Source organism: Vigna umbellata, chromosome 1 (assembly GCF_029865625.1).
Source record: "Vigna umbellata cultivar VRB3 chromosome 1, Vumbellata_1.0, whole genome shotgun sequence".
Classification (NCBI taxonomy): Eukaryota; Viridiplantae; Streptophyta; class Magnoliopsida; order Fabales; family Fabaceae; genus Vigna; species Vigna umbellata.
Genome location: NC_142165.1, coordinates 75,499,407 through 75,520,373, shown reverse-complemented (window position 1 = coordinate 75,520,373; position 20,967 = coordinate 75,499,407). Strand labels below are relative to the sequence as shown.

The window sequence follows — 20,967 nt, the reverse complement described above, 5'->3', positions numbered from 1 at the left end:
AAAGACGAGATCGGAGAATCCTGTGACGGCAGTCCTTGCTGATGTTTATGGTACCATGAGTTTCTGTCACGAAAGGAAGGGGAAGAAAATCCTTTGTTGTGTGTCGGCACTGTATGCTTGGATGACTGCACGCGTGTTTAAAGGCGTAGTCAATGTCAAGCGTCCTTCGGAAGATCTGTCACGTCAGGGGTTTACGGACAAAGGAGGAAATGAGTGGGCCCATTTCTTTGCTAGCTTGAATGGAGGAAAAATAAATTGGCGTCTTCCTTGGCTTGGGATTAAACAGCCTATCCAACATTGTGGCCGCTTTCCCATGAAAGGGGCACCTTCACCGGACTATCTCACGGCATTTTTCATCTACTATGAGGACGGGCATTGCACTAAAATGTTGAGGAAAATTAGAAGTGCTTGGGAAAGTATTGTGCGAGCTGAAAAGGATCAAAGGGTAGGAGTGGCAGACGACAAGGTTAATTATCATACATGGATCCTAAAAAGGGTAAAGGAAATCAAACTGCCTTTCAAGCCAATTAGTGATGAGCCAGCTAATGAAGGGCAATCCCAAGACCTAGAGAGCGAAGAGGTGAAGCAGTTGAAGGTGGAGATGAAAAAACTGAGAGAGAGGAATGCTAGGTTGGGAAAAGAATTACAAGTTGCGCGCAATGATTTTGTTGATATGAGGAATGCTAAAGAGGAAGGAGTACGGGCCTATGAAGAAATTGTTAGAAGCCAGAAGGCCGAAAGAGATTATACATTCCGATTGAAGCAAGATCTTGCGGCCGCAAACAAAGAGCTAGCCATGAGAGCGAAGGAGAAGAATGCGGCGTTGGAAGAAGGAAAACAATGGAAATACCTTTATGAAGAGGCCAAAAGAGATAAGCGAGAAGCCCTGAAAAGACTAAGGGAAGCGCAGATTCAGGTAGAAAAAACCGGGCATCAGATGAAAGAAATGGCCACGTCGTTTGAGGCGGATCTGAACCAAGAGCGTTGGAAGCTTGCAGAAGTGGAAAAAGGGCACCGAGCCATGATAAAACAAATGGAGGATTATATCGAATTGCAAGAGGAGCGATGGAGGTCGATGGAGTTTGAAGAGAGACATCAGGCCTTGATGAAGCGAATGGAAGATCACATCGCGGAGCAAGAAGTGGCTGTGAGACATTGGAAGGAAAGTTTCTCCCAATTGGCAGCTTTGGCAAACGAAGCAATTGAAGACATCCCCAAGATGGTGTTGGACGCCGAAGCAAGTGCTCACTTTTATTGCCCACCAGAAGAGATAGAACATTTTATTAATCATTGTAAATGGTTGGTGGGCGAGATGAAATCCTTTATCGCTCGATCTCGAGAATGATGTATTTTGAGATCCGTGTATTTTGTTTCTGTAGGCGATGTATTGAACTGAGTACTTTTAATCAAAAATATGGAATGTTTGTTTGGTACCAACTTGTGTTGATTTCCATCAGTAATGTTGTCGCAACCCTGTGATTTCCACCTATTACCAGCATGCATCATGTTTTCTTTATTTCGTTCTCATCTAATTTAAAATTAATCAAAATAATAAAACAGTACAAGTGAGGAAAACAACGGCCAATTTTCCACGACATCCCTACAAGACTCGAGCCAATTCAAGAATCATGGAAAGCTGGGAGGAGTCTCAGGAATCCATCAAGGCCGATATTAGCCAGCTGAAGGACCAGATCAGCCAGATCCTTGCTACTCTAGAATCGCTGAAGATTGCGGGAGAGTCAATCGTCAACGCGAATCGAGGGGAATGTCCCCCCTTATCCCCCAATGCTTAATGCCTTGAGCCCATCGATTCCGTTCCCGATGTATGGCTTGCCCCCGGGTTATACGCCCCCCATGGGAGATTACTCGGAAGCGGAACATACGTCTTTCTCCTTTCCCACAACCATCAATGTACCGCCCATCGGTACTCAGGGTCCTGTCTTAGTTTCGGCACCCGTGACAGGTGTAGCTATGAATGAGACGACCGCAGTTGAAGGAACGTGGGTGACCGTGATTGCTAAGGAGGACTCTTCAGCCAGGGTCGTGCCACACACCACGGTGATTGGGGGGATCGATAGCTTCATTGGAGCTAAGAATAAGCTGGAAATTCTGGAAGAAAGGCTGAGGGCCATAGAAGGAGTCGAAAGCTATGGATTCGGCGACGTCGCGAGATTAAGCTTGGTCCCCGGGATAAAAATACCACTCAAGTTTAAGGCGCCGGAGTTTGAGAAGTACAAGGGTAATACATGCCCTAAAAGCCATTTGACAATGTACTGCAAAAAGATGGCCGCGTATGCCTATGATGACAAATTGCTTATCCATTTCTTCCAAGATAGTTTGGCTGGGGTAGCGTTAAACTGGTATACCCATTTAGAGCCATCTAGAATCCGTTGTTGGGCGGATCTAGCTGACGCCTTTGTGAAACAGTACGTATACAACACGCATGTTGCACCGGATCGTCTACAGTTGCAAAATATAGGGAAGAAAGATAATGAAACTTTTAAGGAATATGCCCAACGGTGGAGAGAATTAGCCGCGCAAGTTGAGCCGCCTTTGTTTGACAGAGAGATGGTGGCAATGTTTGTAAATATTCTTCAGCCGCTGTTTTGTGAACATATGTTGGGGAATGTGTCCGTCAATTTCGCTGATGTCATCATAATTGGCGAAAGGATAGAAATTGGGCTGAAAAACGGGAAAATTGTGTATAGCCCGCCCGCGGCTACAAACTACAAAAAGCCTGGTTTCAATCCGGGAAAGAAGAAGGAAGGGGAGGTGCATGCAGCCTCGATAATGCCTGCATGGAGAGGTCAGACTCCCACTCATAATTATCGACCATGCTTAGGCCAATCCCCTTATGCAGCTAACGCCTCATTCAATCATCAAACTAGGCCCCAGCAACAACAAGGATATTATCAACCACAACGAGTCCCAATTGAAGCGTGGAGGGCTGGGGCAAACGCGGGTCCGAATCTGAATGCGGGTCAAAACACCAACCCGAGAAGGAATCAATTTGTTAATTTCACCCCCATCCCTATGACTTACACGGAGTTGTTGCCTCAACTCGTAAAAAGGGGTTTGGTTGCCATTTGCCCGATGAAGCCTGTACAGCCTCCATACCCAAGGGGTTATGATGCAGATGCCAAGTGTAGTTACCATGGAGGAGGCATTGGTCACTCAATCGAGCGGTGTGTGGCTTTCAAGTATAAGATACAGGCTCTAATCGACTCTGGGTGGCGAAAGTTTCAAGAAGATAAGCCTAGCATCGAGGATAACCCATTGTCCGGGCATGGGAGTACCTCGACGAACGCCATCGAGGCCGAAAAACATGAGTTGATAAGGGATGTGAGTGAAATCCGGAGTTATAGGAGGTTTATTTTCGAGGCGTTGTTAAAAGTGGGCCTAGTGAAAGGTGATTATGATATGGGTACATCATGTGCACTTCATCCAGATGCTGAGCACTCTATTGAAGAGTGTGTTGAATTAGAAGATATTCTGCAAGACCTGCTTGACAGAAGTTTGATGCAAGTATGCCGCGAGGATAAAGTGGAAGAAGTGTTTGCACAAACTGGTGGGGAATCTGATGTAACTCTGCTGGAGCCGCTGGTGATCCGTTTCACTAGAACCACCCCTGCACCGGTGATTGAGGAAAAACCGTCTATTGTTATCTGTGTCCCATCCCCCTTTCCTTACAAAAATGAGAAAGCTGTCCCTTGGAGATATGGGGCATTTGCGTTAGAAGAAGGAAAATGTGCAGACCCAGCCATTGAAAACATATCGGGCATTGGGGGAATGACGAGAAGTGGTCGAATCTTTACACCACCAGAGCTGACAAGAGAAGGAGCCAACAATAAGGAAGCAACAATGGCCGCAAAAGCTAAGGAGTTCTTGAAAGGGAAGGGTGTACAAGCAGAAGAGGCCCCTATCGAAGGAGAGAAGAAAGAAATATCCGAAGAAGAGGCTTGCGAGTTTTTAAAGTTCATACAACAGAGCGAATACAAGGTGGTGGAACAGCTAAACCGCATGCCTGCTCGGATCTCCTTGCTAGAATTGCTCATGCATTCTACATCTCATAGAAAGTTGTTAATGAAGATACTTAGCAAGGCCCACGTGGAGCAAGGTATTTCTCTGAACAAGTTCGAGGGCATTGTTGGCAACATCGTTGCTAATAATTACCTCACCTTTACCGATGAGGAGATACCTACTGAGGGAAGAGGGCATAATAAGGCTCTTCATGTCTCTGTGAAATGCTTGGATCACGTTATAGCACGTGTCTTGGTGGATAATGGCTCCTCTTTGAACGTCATGCCAAAGGCGACATTAGAGAAGCTACCCTGTGACGGAATGCATATGAGGCCAAGCTCTATGATTGTGAGGGCGTTCGACGACAGTAAGAGGGAAGTGATGGGAGAAGTGGAACTGCCGGTCCAAGTCGGTCCGTGCGTCTTTCAAGTGACATTCCAGGTCATGGATATCCTCCCGGCTTATAGCTGTCTGTTGGGTCGCCCATGGATCCATTCTACAGGAGTTGTGCCTTCCACACTACACCAGAAGCTGAAATTTGTCATGGGAGATAAGTTGGTGATAGTATTAGGGGAGGAGGATCTCCTTGTAAGTGGGCCATCGTCCACACGCTATATTGAGGCAGCTGAGGAAGCTCTCGAGATAGCTTTCCAATCATTGGAGATTGTAGGAAATGCCTACGTGGAGCCGTTTCCAGCGAACCCACATTTGTCGCGTACTTCTATTATAATGGCCAAAGTCTTGCTGAAAGAAGGTTATACACATGGTAAAGGTTTAGGCAAGCATGGGCAGGGGCGAGCTTTCCCTCTAGAGGTCGTTGACAATAAGAACAGGTATGGCCTAGGGTACAAGCCCACCAAAGAAGACAGGAAAAAGTTGATTGGGGAAAGGAGAGAGCGCAGTCTAGCTTGTGTAGAAAGGCGGGAACCAAAGGCGAGGAAGATTCACATTTGTGATATCAAGGAGAGTTTTCGCAGTGTTGGATGGGTGAACACTAGCCATATAGCGGTTGTGGGAGAGGAAGCTGGATCTGAAAGCTCAAACTTCGTGTGGGCTTGCTCCCCAGACGCGCAGCTCAGCAATTGGAAGACTTTGGACTTACCCGTGATGTTTAATTCGAATGAAATGTAATATATTAATTGATCCTATTGCTTTACCCGGAGCTTTAGGATTCATGACTTACGGGTTGACGCTTTTATTTTGCTTTCAGTGTGATTTGAATCGTGTTTGTTCTCGTTTCTATCATCATTTAGCCTTATCCATCGTTTTTCTTGTTTATTTATTCTTTTTTCGAAAACTTAAATAATGCAGATATGACAATGAATGTTTTGAAAATAACAATGTCGATATCCCTAATTTGGAGCACCCTGTCGATGATGCGGAAGATGATTATGAAGATGGTTCGGAACCCTCTCCAGAACTAATGAGGTTAGTGGAGCAAGAGTCTAAAGAAATAAAACCCTGTCAGGAAGATGTCGAAATACTCAACTTGGGTGGGGAAGATGAGATAAAAGAAGTAAAGATCGGCACTACCATGAAAGAGGAAGTGAGAGAAAGGTTGCGAGTCCTATTGAAGGAATTCAAGGACGTGTTCGCTTGGTCGTACAATGATATGCCCGGTTTGGATACCGATATCGTGCATCATAAACTCCCTCTTAAGCCGGATTGCCTCCCGGTCAAACAGAAACTAAGAAGAATGAAGCCGGAGATGTCTTTGAAAATCAAGGAAGAGGTGCAGAAACAATTTGATGCAAGATTTTTGGCTGTGGCGAAATACCCGCAATGGGTGGCGAATATCGTACCAGTACCCAAGAAAGATGGTAAAGTTCGGATGTGCGTTGACTATCGTGATTTGAATCGTGCAAGTCCAAAAGACAATTTCCCACTACCGCACATCGACACTCTAGTCGATAATACAGCCAAGTTTTCGCTATTTTCATTCATGGATGGTTTCTCAGAATATAATCAGATCAAGATGGCGCTAGAAGATATGGAAAAGACAACCTTTATCACGTTGTGGGGAACCTTTTGTTATAAGGTGATGTCCTTTGGGCTCAAGAATGCCGGGGCAACATATCAAAGGGCGATGGTGGAACTTTTTCATGACATGATGCAGAAGGAAATCGAAGTTTATGTGGATGACATGATTGCAAAATCTGAATCGGAAGAAGAACACATTCTCAAGTTGAAGAAATTATTTGAGAGATTGAGAAAGTATAAACTCAGGTTAAACCCCGCCAAATGCACGTTTGGAGTGAAATCTGGGAAATTGCTAGGTTTTGTGGTTAGCCAAAAGGGGATAGAAGTGGATCCTGACAAGGCGCGAGCGATAATAGAAATGCCTGCGCCTAGAACAGAAAAGGAGGTTCGAGGTTTCCTGGGCAGATTGAACTACATTGCTAGATTCATCGCCCAATTAACCGCTACATGTGAACCAATGTTCAAGTTGTTACGAAAGAATCAGGCTGTAGTTTGGAATGAGGATTGCCAAGTCGCTTTTGAAAAAATCAAACGATACCTGCAAGACCCTCCCGTATTACGTCCACCTGAACTAGGAAGACCGCTCATTTTGTATTTGACTGTGTTGGATAAGTCAATGGGTTGTGTCTTGGGCCAGCACGATGAAGCTGGGAAGAAAGAGCACGCTATATACTACTTGAGCAAGAAATTCACAGACTACGAACAAAGATATTCGTCGTTAGAACGAACTTGTTGTGCATTGGCGTGGGCTGCTCATCGCTTAAGGCAATACATGCTGAGTCACTCAACCTGGTTGATATCCAAGGTGGACCCTATCAAGTTCATTTTTGAAAAGCCTGCTCTTACTGGAAGGATAGCTCGGTGGCAGATGCTATTATCAGAATATGACATCGTGTATGTTACTCAGAAATCCATCAAGGGGAGTGCGTTAGCAGAATACCTGGCTCATCAACCCATCAGCGATTATCAACCAATGCAACCCGAATTTCCCGATGAAGATATCATGGCTCTATTCGAAGAAGGTAGAAAAAACCGAGGCAAAGAAACGTGGATGTTATTATTCGACGGAGCCTCGAATGTGATGGGGCATGGCATACGGGCAGTTCTCATCTCTCCAGAGCATCAATACATACCTATGACAGCAAGGTTATGTTTTAATTGCACGAATAACATTGCAGAATATGAGGCCTACGCTATGGGTATTCGGGCGGCAATAGAGTCCAAAGTGAAAATTTTGGATGTATATGGAGATTCAGCTTTAGTCATCCACCAGTTGAAGGGAGAGTGGGAAACTAGGGATGAAAAATTAATTCCTTACCAAGCTTACATCAGGGGATTAATGGAGTATTTCGACGCCATCACATTTAACCACATACCGCGAGAAGATAATCAATTAGCAGACGCGTTGGCTACTTTGTCATCAATGTTTGAAGTTGACCAAGATGCAGAATTACCAATGATTGAAATGAAGAGTCATGCAGAGCCAGCATATTGCCATTTCATCGAGGAGGAGGTAGATGGTAAACCTTGGTATTTTGATATCAAGCACTATCTTAAGACCCGAGAATATCCTGAGAAGGCATCTGAAAACGATAAAAGGTCATTAAGGAGGTTGGCTGGCAGCTTTATTTTAAATGGGGATATTTTATACAAGAGAAATCATGACATGGTTCTCCTCAGATGCGTGGACGCAAAGGAAGCCGAACTGATATTGAAAGAAGTGCACGAAGGTACCTTTGGCACACATATGAATGGGCACTCAATGGCCAGGAAGATCTTGAGAGCTGGTTACTTCTGGTTGACCATGGAAAATGATTGTTGTACACACGTGAGGAAGTCCGAGAAATTTCAAATGTATGCAGACAATATCAATGTGCCGCCCACGACCTTGAACGTGTTGTCTGCACCGTGGCCATTTTCGATGTGGGGGATAGATGTTATTTGAGCTATAGAGCCAAAAGCGTCAAATGGACACCGTTTCATACTAGTCGCGATCGATTACTTCACCAAGTGGGTTGAGGCTGCTTCTTATGCCAACGTGACTAGAAAGGTGGTGACCAAATTCATAAAAAGGGAATTGATCTGAAGATACGGGTTACCTAACAAGATTATCACTGATAATGCCACCAACCTGAACAACCAGATGATGGCGGAGTTATGTGAGGAGTTCAAAATTCATCATCTTAATTCTTCTCCTTACCGTCCAAAGATGAATGGGGCAGTAGAGGCTGCTAATAAGAATATCAAGAAGATCGTACAAAAGATGGTGGTCACCTATAAAGATTGGCACGAAATGCTTCCTTTTGCTTTACATGGATATCGTACATCAGTACGAACGTCAACTGGGGCAACACCCTTCTCGCTTGTGTATGGGATGGAAGCGGTACTTCCATTTGAGGTGGAAATCCCATCTCTACGAGTTTTAATGGAAACCCAATTGGAGGAAGCTGAGTGGGTTCAGACTCGGTTTGACCAGCTCAATCTCATCGAAGAAAAGAGATTGACAACGGTGTGCCACGGACAATTGTACCAAAGAAGAATGAAAAAGGCTTTCGACAAAAAGGTGCGCCCAAGGGAGTTCCATGAAGGCGAACTGGTGTTAAAGAAGATTTTGCCTATACAAAAGGATCACAGAGGCAAGTGGACCCCAAATTATGAAGGACCATTTATAGTAAAAAGGGCATTCTCTGGAGGGGCACTAATTCTCACAAGGATGGAAGGAGAGGAGTTACCTTTACCGGTTAATTCTGATGCGGTAAAAAAGTTTTACGCATGATGATTCCGCGATAGGGGATGCCACTAAGGGATATTAACACTGTTTTTGAATTATGTTGTATTCTGTGTTACTTCATTCAATAAATGCCATATGGTTTTATCCATTATTCAACTTTACGCTTTTTCTTTCGACACGATTCATGTTGCACTGGGTTTTAAAGTAAAGTAAGGAAAAGGGAAAGTGATAATAATTAAAGCACCACGGGTATATCCATCGAGCACAAACTCGTTCCTGAGGGATGTCATGAAGAAAAAAATAAATAATAAAAAAAGGAAGAAAAAGGCAAAAAGGAAAGACACATTTTGAATTCGTTGTCAATAAAGTCTGCCAAGGGCATAGTACTTTCGAAAAGCAAAAGCAAACAAAGTTTTGAAAAATGCTAGTGTTGAGTCTTTTCCTGATTCATAGTAACTAGTGTTCTTTTCCTACTGAAGCATCTGCATTCATATTACTTGAACCCCTAGCTTTTTCGTTCCCTTTTAAAACAGAGGATTGTCATGAATATAATACTGGGGGCAGTTTTCATCATGATACATGTACCCAATGATCCGTTGATCGGGGAGAAAAATAAAAGGTAAAAAAAAATAAATTTAAGTTGATGTGTCAATCGCTGCAGAGTTTCACTTCAGGTTTAAGGTTGGGGGAAGTAAGGCGAGCAAGCTTCAGAATGACGTGTGGCCGTTTTTCTTCACCCAAGTGATAAAAGAAATTTATCCAATTGCACCCCCTTTGAGCCGTAAGTTATAACTGTTTTTCTTCATCACCCTCAACCAGAATCATTAGCATATCGATGTCAATCCAAAGGAGTGTCAAGGGCATCCATGTCAAGGAGAAGATTTGTGGAAAAGGGAAATGAAAAAGAAAAGTTTCAAAAAGGGTCACAGTAGGGGCAACGAGACGAATGAAAAAAAAAAAGAAAGCAAAAAAAAAATGAAATAAAAGGATGTCCGAAGTTCCATACTCCTAGAGACGGTTGACTCGACACCTTGCAGATGATTCTTGTTAAGACAATTCGACCGTCAAACACCTGTTTGGGCCTTCATTATCCGTTTCTTTCAAAACCCTTTGACCTTTAGCCACGGTACAAGCCAATTAAAGTCCACGCCGACTGAAGAATGTTTGTCCTGATCTTTCTCATGAACTTAAATCTGGAGCGAAATGATGTGGTGAATGACACGATCGCTAAAAGAAAAGAAAAGCATCGTAAGGAAAAATGAAAAATACAATGTGAAGTCTCCCCGTCAAGAGAGAATTGTCAAACTAGGGTATTCCTTCCTACCCAGACCTGTCCACCTCTCCAAATCACACTTATTGTGCACAAAAAAGTTGGGGCAGGCTTGTGAGCCCTGAAATATTAACGACACCCCCGGATGGGGAGAGCACGAAAGTTAATGTTTCCCCCAGACCATCATTCACAAACCATCATTCAGCCATCCACTTTTCATAACCATTTTCTAACATTTTATCGGGTTCAAGCTAGTTTGGATTGCAAGAAGCGGTAAAAGGGATTTGAACTAATGGTTACACTTTTTCCTTTTCATCAAAGGACTCACTATCTCTCGACATTATTTTCAATGAATGCATTTTGAATGTACATCGAGTTGAATGACAATATTGACAACGGATTCCAAACCTAAAATTTTCAAAAAATATATAAATAAAAAAATATATATACAAAAAAAAACGAAACAAAGGCCTCATGTGTTCATGCATTCATGCACCCATATGACATTACATCATGCATCTCAAAAGAAGCAAAGAAAATTGTTCGAAAATTCCTCAAGGCAAAAAGTTGTGGAAAAGGTTAATACGACCTTCGCTTCTAAGCCTTTTCATTGTTTTGCTCGATATTCACCAATGTTTCAAAAATTTGAATCCAGGTTATTCTTCTACGATAGCACCCCTCTGTAGGGCAATCGCCGAACCTAATGATCACTCTCATTCATTCATCCATAGGGTTGTTACACCCTCCACGAGGTTGTTACACCTCATTCAATTATCCATAGGGTTGTTACACCCTCCACGAGGTTGTTCACCTCATTCCTTATCCGTAGGGTTGTTACACCCTCCACGAGGTTGTTACACCTCATTCACTTATCCATAGGGTTGTTACACCCTCCACGAGGTTGTTACACCTCATTCCTTATCCATAGGGTTGTTACACCCTCCGCGAGGTTGTTACACCTCATTCTGTATCCACAGGGTTGTTACACCCTCCGCGAGGTTGTTACACCTCATTCACTTATCCATAGGTTTGTTTCACCCTCCACAAGGTTGTTACACCTCATTCACTTATCCATAGGGTTGTTACACCCTCCGCGAGGTTGTTACACCTCATTCACTTATCCATAGGGTTGTTACACCCTCCACGAGGTTGTTACACCTCATTCACTTATCCATAGGGTTGTTACACCCTCCACGAGGTTGTTACACCTCATTCACTTATCCATAGGGTTGTTACACCCTCCGCGAGGTTGTTACACCTCCTTCTGTATCCGTAGGGTTGTTACACCCTCCATGAGGTTGTTACACCTCATTCACTTATCCATAGGGTTGTTACACCCTCCACAAGGTTGTTACACCTCATTCACTTATCCATAGGGTTGTTACACCCCCCACGAGGTTGTTACACCTTTATTCACTCATCCATAGGGTTGTGACACCCTCCAGGAGGTTTGCACACCTCATTTTTTGTCCTATTCATTTTTGTTTAAAATTTCCTGTTGTTTCTTGTTCATTTTGAGATCCGAACGAAATTAGTGTCTCTTTCTTTACTTAGCTTTTACTCCTATAATATGAAAATATCAAAATTTCATATTATCCGGTAATATCTAAGTAAAGAGGGGCAGCTGTCAGCACCTAATTTCGTCCGGATTGACTATAATAGATTTATTTTATTTTTATCTTATTTTATTTTATGTTATTTTCTTTCATTTTAATTTTTAATTTATATTTTAATTTTACCTTCTTATTTATTTATTTATTTTATTATTATTATTATATATATATATATATATATATATATATATATATATATTAGTTATCTAATTTTATTTTGAAAACGAAAAAAAAAGAAAAAAGGAAAAGAAAAAAATATAGAAAAAAACCAAGGTCAACCCCTTCCTGTAGCATAAAACAGCAGTACGCAGTGTTCAGAGAAAAGAAAAAAGCAGCATATACAATTGATAGAAAGCAATGCTGAAAATGGACATTTCCTATGGCAGCAACAAAAGGCAGAGACTCCTCTTCCTATAATTTCCTACTGAGGACTACAAATGTACATTAAAGGAGAAGGATTTTTTTGAAAGAGCTTCTACCAACTGACCAGCCGATACAGTGAACATGAAGAAAAGAAAAAAACAAAAGGAAAATCCCACGCCAGAAGATATCCCAGAGCTCGTAGGATGCAGGACAGAGAGGAGTTTGGGGTTGGCTTTTGGAAAAGGGTTTTCATCACGGTCATAAAAGGGGGACCATCACCCTTTAGAGAAAGGGGACCTTGGACCAGAGAAAAAAAGAGAAGAAACCACTGTTGGTGAACCTAGCTGCCCAATCAACCTCACTTTCCGGTGCCTGCAAGATACTGAAAGAGAAGTTCGGCCGAGGAGAGCAAAGGAGATTGAATCCAGTAAAGAAAAGGAGACGAAAACAAAAAGGAAAGTTTTATCTTCTCTTGAAGCTGCGAAGGTAAGTCTCCATACATCTAAGCTCTTCGGTCATGCTCGTTTATATGCTCTATGTATGTTTGCCTTATGCCTGCTGAAAGATGAATGAAATTGTGTTCAATCAATGCATACAGTTGTGTTTGCTTTCCTCTGTTAATCAAAACCCCTGTTAATTCAAACTGCACCCAAAATGCAGTTTCAGTGCCTGCAAACTTCATCTATTTTGTTAACAATAGCAAATAGGCATATACTCCCCAACATCAAAACTTCAGAATCCTTTAACACCCAGAAAACATATAAGGGAAAGCATCAAAATCGCAAATAAAAGCATCAAAGTGGGAAATAGAGAATGAACAAATCAACTTCTAAGTTCTCATAAATCAACAAAAAAATTATAATAAGAAGAAAATCTCGACTCAGAGAAGGAGGCGGTGGCCCGTGTGCAGGCGCGGCGGAAGTGAAACCCTCCCTAGGTTGCCGTTGTTGCGGAGAGACGAGAGAGAAGCAGCGGTGCGGTGGCTGGTTGATAACAGTTGAAAAACTGTTATTTTCATGCCTAAAATTGACACAAAAAGCAACCTTTACACTTAGAAAATAGCTTGAAATCATGCTTTTATCCATATTTTCATAAATAAGAGAGCTGGACAGGTTTATGCTTGATTTCAGTGTTTTTGTGCAGGTTTTAAGGTGAATTTAGTGAAAGAAGTGAAGAAGGAGAGAGATGGAATCAGAAAAGTCAACTAGAAACCAGAAAAGTCAACCAGAAAAGTCAACCGGTCAACCAAAAAGTCAACAGTCAACCAGAATACGGAAAAAGTCAACCATACGAGTTTTGGGCCAGTTTTCTGCGATTTTATAATCTGTTTGGGCTTAGACCCGTTTTCTATTATTTTTATGTCCTATTTAAAGACCTAGATGTCTTAGGATTTGGTATCTTTGGCAGAAACAAAGCAAACACTCTCTCTTCCACCCCTTTGAAGGAGGATCTTGGATGCTCAGGCTACCTCTTCACCTTTCTAGGGTTTTATCTTTCATTCTTTCATTATTGTTCATCTAGGTTCACCATGAATATGGTGAACTAAACCTTGTATGTTTGTTGGGGAATCAATGTAATCTTTTGAAGCTCTCATATATGGAATTTGTGCTTGCATCTTAATCTAAGATTTATGCTTTCTTTCATCATTAGTTAGGGTTTTTCCTCTTTGCTTAATGCTTGCTTTGTTTAACTCATTCAATGCATGATTATTGATTTTGTCGATACGGGAACGTACGGGGAAGTCTAGATCCGGGGAATTTCTCCCAATAAGTATATTGGTTGCCTTAAGCTCCTGTGCTAAATAAACTAATTATTAGGAATGCTAGGAATCGTATAAACTCGTAATTAGGGAGAAGCCTTCTTGAAAGGTAATTTAGAGAGTGGCATTAACAATGATGAATTGAATGTTGAATTCCTAAAATATATGAGAGTGGATAAGATGAATTTGATAAACCCCAACAACATATTCATTCATATAATCCATTGAAAGTGTTTGTATTTTGTTTTAGCCATTGATCAACCTCATGCATACATGTTTATTTTCGTCTTTTGCATAGTAAAATCCAATTATTTTGTTCTTAAGTCTTAGCTAATCAACAAATCACATAACTAAACTAGGCCGTGAGTCCTTTGGGAGAACGATACTTGGTCTTACCGAGTTTATTACTTGAAACGATTCGGTCATACTTGCCGATTGTTCAACAAGTTTGTGACATCATATTTTGGTGATCATAAATTTGTCCATCAAGTTTTTGGCGCCGTTGCCGGGGACTCGTGGTTTAACTGGTTAATTTGTGTGATTATTGATTATCTTTGACTTTAATTTTGAATTTCTGTTTTTATTTTCTGTGTTTATTTTTTCGGTTTTTATTTCATCTTATTTGATTTGATTTTATTTTATTTTATTTGATTAGATTAGATTTTATTTTATTTGATTTGATTTGATTAGATTAGATTTTATTTTATTTTATTTGATTAGATTAGATTTTATTTTATTTGATTTTATTTGATTAGATTAGATTTTATTTTATTTTATTTTATTTTATTAGATTAGATTTTATTTGATTTGATTTGATTTGATTAGATTAGATTTTATTTTATTTTATTTTATCTTATTTGATTAGATTAGATTTTATTTTATTTTATTTTATATTATTTTATCTTATCCTCTGAATCTTTTATCTTCTGAATCTATATCTTCTCCTATATCTTTTTGTGCTAACAAATCTTTTCTAGGGTTTTGTTTTCTTGTGCATGCAGGAAGCAATTAGAACAAGGAGCAAGAAAACAACAGAACCTCTGCTTGAAGGTCTAGACGAGAGTAGACGAAGGAGAAGAATCCGAACATCTAGAGAACTTTTCCCTTCTCCAGAAACTCTCTTACAATCATCACCACAAGGTTCTGTTCAGAGCACAGAAAATATGGAGAACGACAATGTTAGAAGAACTCTTGCTGACTACACCAATATAGCTGGACCTCAGCACTTTAACAGTATAGCTAGACCTAGAGTCAATGCAGCTAATATGGAGGTCAAACCAGCACTGATTCAACTGGTGAAAAGCAACCAATTTAATGGGTTATCTCATGAAAGCCCATATGAGCACCTCACTACCTTCAATGAGATTTGCAACACAGTCAAAATTAATGGGGTGCCAGACGAAGCTATCAAACTTAGCTTGTTTCCTTTCTCATTGGGAGGCAATGCTAAGCTTTGGTTGAATTCTTTCCTAGAAGAAAGTTTCACAGAGTGGGAAGTAGTGGTCACAAAATTTTTAAACAAGTACTTCCCACAATCTAAGGTGACAAAAGGCAAGCAAGAGATTTCTTCATTTAAGCAGGGTATGGAAGAATCACTGGGGCATGCATGGAACAGATACAAAAGCTTGCTAAGAAAAACACCCACGCATGGCTTTGATGATGGGCAAGTAGTCCTAACCTTCCTTGGAGGTCTTGGTTCACAAACCAAGATGATGCTTGATGCCTCAGCAGGAGGAAATATCAAATGGAAAACTCCAGAGGAAGCTACAAAAATCATTGACAATATGGCTACTAGTGATAATGAGCTGAACAGTGAAAGAGGAGCTCCTATTCAACAAAAAGGAGTTCTACAATTGCAATCCAATGATGCCTTGCTAGCTCAGAACAAGATACTAACTCAACAATTGGAGAATCTCACAAAGATACTTGCACAACTGCCAAAAGAGTTAAGGACTGTTGCACAGGTTCAACCACAGATGAGTGAATTGTGTGGAGGCGACCATATTAATGGTCAATGTGCCTTTCCAGTAGAAGCCGTAGAGGATGTAAACTACATGACCAATCAATATCGTCAAGGGAACTATAATCAAGGGTGGAAACCACACTCAAGTATTGGTCAAGGACAAAGTAGGCAAGTTGGACAATCAGGGCCATTTCACAAGCAACAACAGCAACAACCAACCTTATGGCAACAAATGTCTACACTTAATTAAAGATCAACAAGGTTGGAAGAAACTCTTCAGCAATTCATACAGAAAACTGAATCTTCTCAAAAGAGCACTGAAGCCGCTATTAAGAACTTGGAGATTCAAATGGGTCAGATTACCAAGCAATTGGAAGAAAGGCCTGACAAAAATTTTGGGGCTAATACTGAGGTTAACCCTAGGGAAGAGTGTGAAGTGCTAGTGAGTGTAAATGTTGAAAAAGTTGAGTTGGAAAAAGAAGAGAGAGAAGAGAGAAAAGAGAGAGAAGAGAAAGAAGAAGAGAAAATTTGTGTGAAGATTGAGAAAGTGAGTAGAAAAAGAAAAGAAAAAAAGAAAGTGAGAGAAAAGAAAAAGAGGACGAGAGAAAAAAAGAAAGAATCATATGAAAAACCTTTTCCTCATCCAAAGAAGTATCATAGGAAGGAAAAGAAATTTAAGTGCCTCATGGAAATCTTCAAGAAATTGGAGATTAAAGTTCCTATGATTAAGACATTGCAACAGGTTTCTGGTTTGATCAAATTTCTGAAGAAGTTCAGTAGAAAGAAGAAAAAGAAGGTGGAACATGAGCTTTATTGGGTCAAGCTAGTGACGTTAAAAGAGCGCTTGCTGGGAGGCAACCCAGTGATTTAAGAACTTTTAATTTTTTGTTTGGTGATGTAATTTTGAACTTTTGGGTATTTTTGTTTTTGTTATAAGTTTGTTACAGGGTTTACATCTACTGATGGATGTTAGGCGGAAGAGTATCTACTGAAGGATACTATGTTTGTATACACCTACTGATGGGTGTTGGTAAGAAAGATTTGCATCTACTGAAGGGTGCTGGAGGATTTTGGGTCAGGCTCGTGACGTTAAACAAGCGCTACTTGGGAGGCAACCCAGTTGATTGATTTTATCTGTATTGTTTGTTTTGATTCTGCTTTAGTTGCATGATAGGGATTGAATGTTTGAGTGATCTGAGAACTTAATTGTAGGGAGCAAGTCAAGGGCATGAGTAGAAGGCACCTAAGGTAAGCTAGGAAGAAGAAAGGCACAACACGAAAGTGCCGCTGAGCGGCAAATTACCGCTGAGCGGTACTCTCGCAGAATGGGCTTTAGTTCCCCTTAGCGGGACCCGAGCCCATTAGGGTATTTTTATACCCTAAGTTGCGCATTTGCTCATACTTTCAGACTCCTCTCTGCACACACACTCCTACATACCTTTTCAAAGGTTCTCTACAACTTTTCCCTCATCCCTCTTTAGAAAATCTCCCTTCCACTCACTTGCTCACTAGTTTTCCATCTAAGTTTGGGGTTGGGAGAGAGCATCATTGAAGGGGCTGATTTCTTCATTGTGGTTTACTAATGCTTAACAATGTATCTTTTGGTTTTGTGAATTATGTTTGATGCAGGGATAGCCTCCTCATCGGGCAAAAAGAATCAAGACTATAAGATCCAAGAAGAGGAAGATACAGAGGACAGCTCAGATTGATGAGGAGTTGAGATAGCATTTACTGATGAATGCTATCATAACTAGAGCAGGACTTATGCTTTTGTTGGTTTAAGTTTTCTAAACTTATTTATTTTTTGTTTTAGATTAGGGTTTGATGTACTCTATTGGAAACATGGTTTGTTATGATGGTTTGCTATTAACTGTGATTGTTTGATAAGTAATGCTTGATGATGCTTATTGATTGATTGATGTTGAGAAGATGTGCACATTAAAATGCTTATACAGGTGATTCACAAGCTTTGTGAACAAATGCAGGATATCATGATTGTGGTTGTGAGATTAAGCAGGATGTGTATGTCAAATGTGAATGAGCTTATATGTGAGGTTTTGAGCTCCAGAGTTGTTATGATTGAATGCTATTACTTTGAAAGCATGAATGACTTTGCCCAAGTTTTCTATGATTGAATCAATTGCTTGTTTTGCATCATGTGATCAAGGCCGTTTGTTGGAACCCTTTTTATTGGCCAAATTCATAAAGTTAGCCCACTAAAAGAGAACACTTTGTGTTCTATCCTTTGAACCCTTAGCCTTGAACATACACTGAAAACCCTTGATTGAAAATCTTTACCTTGAGTTAAGTAGAAGATCTTGTGCGGTATTGTTAAATGTTCAAGTTTGGGGTTGTTGGGAAAACATGAAAAAGGAAAAGCATTGAGCTAAGAGCTAAAAAGTATGAATATGCAAAGAAAAAAAGAAAAAGAAAAGAAAAGAAAAAGAAGCAAAGCTCAATGCAAATGCAAAGGCAAGTTGGGAAGAATAACAAAAATTGTGTTGTTATGATTCTCTTAACTCAAGGATTTTGTGATCCAGAAAAACCAATTTTCTTGTTAGCCCAGCCACATTATAAGCCATTGAAAAGTCCTTGTGATGATGCATGCTTGTGAATGTTTTTGATTGTGGTAAAATGAAAGGCAAAGTTGATTCATGTAACATTGTGATAGTGGAGTGAATGAGTGAAACACTTTACCTCTTATACACTTGTGTGTCGAGTGAAACACTTTACCTAGTAAGGAAATATTCCATAAGCACATGAACATCCATGCTTAATTGATTGATCATTCATGAAAAATAGCATTTGTTGGAATTTAAATGACTTTGTGAACACTAAAGCATGTGCACATCTTGATTGAACTCTTGGTCATAAGTTTGAGTGAAGTTGTTACTTATCTTGAAAAAGAGGATTTTTGAATGAGTGAACCATCATATGAATTGGTTGAAGATTGAGTTACATCTTGTTTGCTTGAGGACAAGCAAAGTTCTAAGTTTGGGGTTGTGATAACAGTTGAAAAACTGTTATTTTCATGCTTAAAATTGACACAAAAAGCAACCTTTACACTTAGAAACTAGCTTGAAATCATGCTTTTATCCATATTTTCAGAAATAAGAGAGCTGGACAGGTTTATGCTTGATTTCAGTGTTTTTGTGCAGGTTTTAAGGTGAATTTAGTGAAAGAAGTGAAGAAGGAGAGAGATGGAATCAGAAAAGTCAACCAGAAACCAGAAAAGTCAACTAGTCAACCAAAAAAGTCAATCAGTCAACCAAAAAGTCAACCAGTCAACCAGAATACGGAAAAAGTCAACCATACGAGTTTTGGGCCAGTTTTCTGCGATTTTATAATCTGTTTGGGCTTGGACCCGTTTTCTATTATTTTTATGTCCTATTTAAAGACCTAGATGTCTTAGGGTTTGGTATCTTTGGCAGAAACAAAGCAAACACTCTCTCTTCCACCCCTTTGAAGTAGGATCTTGGATGCTCAGGCTACCTCTTCACCTTTCTAGGGTTTTATCTTTCATTCTTTCATTATTTTTCATCTAGGTTCACCATGAATATGGTGAACTAAACCTTGTATGTTTGTTGGGGAATCAATGTAATCTTTTGAAGCTCTCATATATGGAATTTGTGCTTGCATCTTAATCTAAGATTTATGCTTTCTTTCATCATTAGTTAGGGTTTTTCCTCTTTGCTTAATGCTTGCTTTGTTTAACTCATTCAATGCATGATTATTGATTTTGTCGATACGGGAACGTACGGGGAAGTCTAGATCCGAGGAATTTCTCCCAATAAGTATATTGGTTGCCTTAAGCTCCTGTGCTAAATAAACTAATTATTGGGAATGCTTGGAATCGTATGAACTCGTAATTAGGGAGAAGCCTTCTTGAAAGGTAATTTAGAGAGTGGCATTAACAATGATGAATTGAATGTTGAATTCCTAAAATATATGAGGGTGGATAAGATGAATTTGATAAACCCCAACAACATATTCATTCATATAATCCATTGAAAGTGTTTGTATTTTGTTTTAGCCATTGATCAACCTCATGCATACATGTTTATTTTCGTCTTTTACATAGTAAAATCCAATTATTTTGTTCTTAAGTCTTAGCTAATCAACAAATCACATAACTAAACTAGGCCGTGAGTCCTTTGGGAGAACGATACTTGGTCTTACCGAGTTTATTACTTGAAACGATTCGGTCATACTTGCCGATTGTTCAACAAGTTTGTGACATCATATTTTGGTGATCATAAATTTGTCCATCACTGGTCCAGAGAAGTAGTGACGCGGCAGCTGGTTCAAGCAAGCAGTGGCGTGGCAGCTGGTTCGAGCAAGCAGTGGCGACGATCGGTGTCGTTCTCGGATTGGAGCGAGTTCTCCTCTATCGCGCGGAAAAGGTGCAAGACAGGAGATCTGACGCCGCGGCCAGCGGCGATCCTGGTGGCGTTTGGGGGTCACCGGCGACATCACGGATCAGGCGGGGAGCCTCTTCGCGGCAGCCGGTTTGGCAGAAGCAGCTGTATGCGCGCAGGGAAGGTAAGAGGGTAGCGTCGTGCCGGCCTCCGAGGCTGACGGCGGTGAAGCAGAGACGGTCACCAACATCAACGACGCGGCCGGCGATGGCTTCGACGATGGCGGCTGAGCTGGCGACGGCTGCGAGACTGGTGGAAGGCGTCGGAGTGGCGGTCGGTTCTGGCTGAGGCATGAGCACCGGCAGCGAGGGGAGAGGGACCTTCGATCTCTGAGTATGAGTGTTGGGAACAATTGGAATGCTGAACCCCTAATGGATGCTGCACGTAGAATCTTTGGACCGTGTTATTGGGCCGCTTTTCTTCCTGCCACATGTACAACCCCATTCGCACCCCATTTTCGTTCGGGCTTAAGCCCACTCTGTAAACAAAATAAAATAAAAAAAGAGAGGACTGGGCCTGACCAGCGAATACTCATGCACCTCCCGCTTTTCACCCGTGCACCCCCATACACCCCGGGCCAGTGCTGGGCCAAGCCCAAGAATAATTTTCTCCCGCAGCCCCTGTTTCTCACTTCCACACCCCCTTTCAGCTTGGGTTTTGGCCCAGTGCATCTACAAAAAAAATAGTTTAGACACCCCAGTTTCTTATTTAGGCACCCCTACTATTTGTTTTATTTTTATTACTTATTTATTTATTTGCTTTTCTTTATTTATTTTATTTTGTTCCCTTACTTATCTTATTCTATTTGTTTTTTTTTATTTTTTTTATTTTTTTTATTTATTTATTTTAT

At 40.8% G+C, this 20,967-nt stretch overlaps 1 protein-coding gene across 1 annotated transcript; it reads left to right on the top strand.

Annotated features, from left to right (window-relative positions):
* Positions 1 to 1,821: 1,821 nt before the first annotated feature.
* Positions 1,822 to 20,405, top strand: LOC148206348 (uncharacterized). The gene is made up of 5 exons (XM_088107710.1): positions 1,822 to 4,117; positions 4,265 to 5,124; positions 5,384 to 6,923; positions 8,331 to 8,563; positions 19,980 to 20,405. The coding sequence occupies exons 1-5, from the start codon at positions 1,822 to 1,824 to the stop codon at positions 20,403 to 20,405; spliced, it is 5,355 nt and encodes a 1,784-aa protein (XP_087963836.1).
* The last annotated feature ends 562 nt before the right edge of the window (positions 20,406 to 20,967 follow it).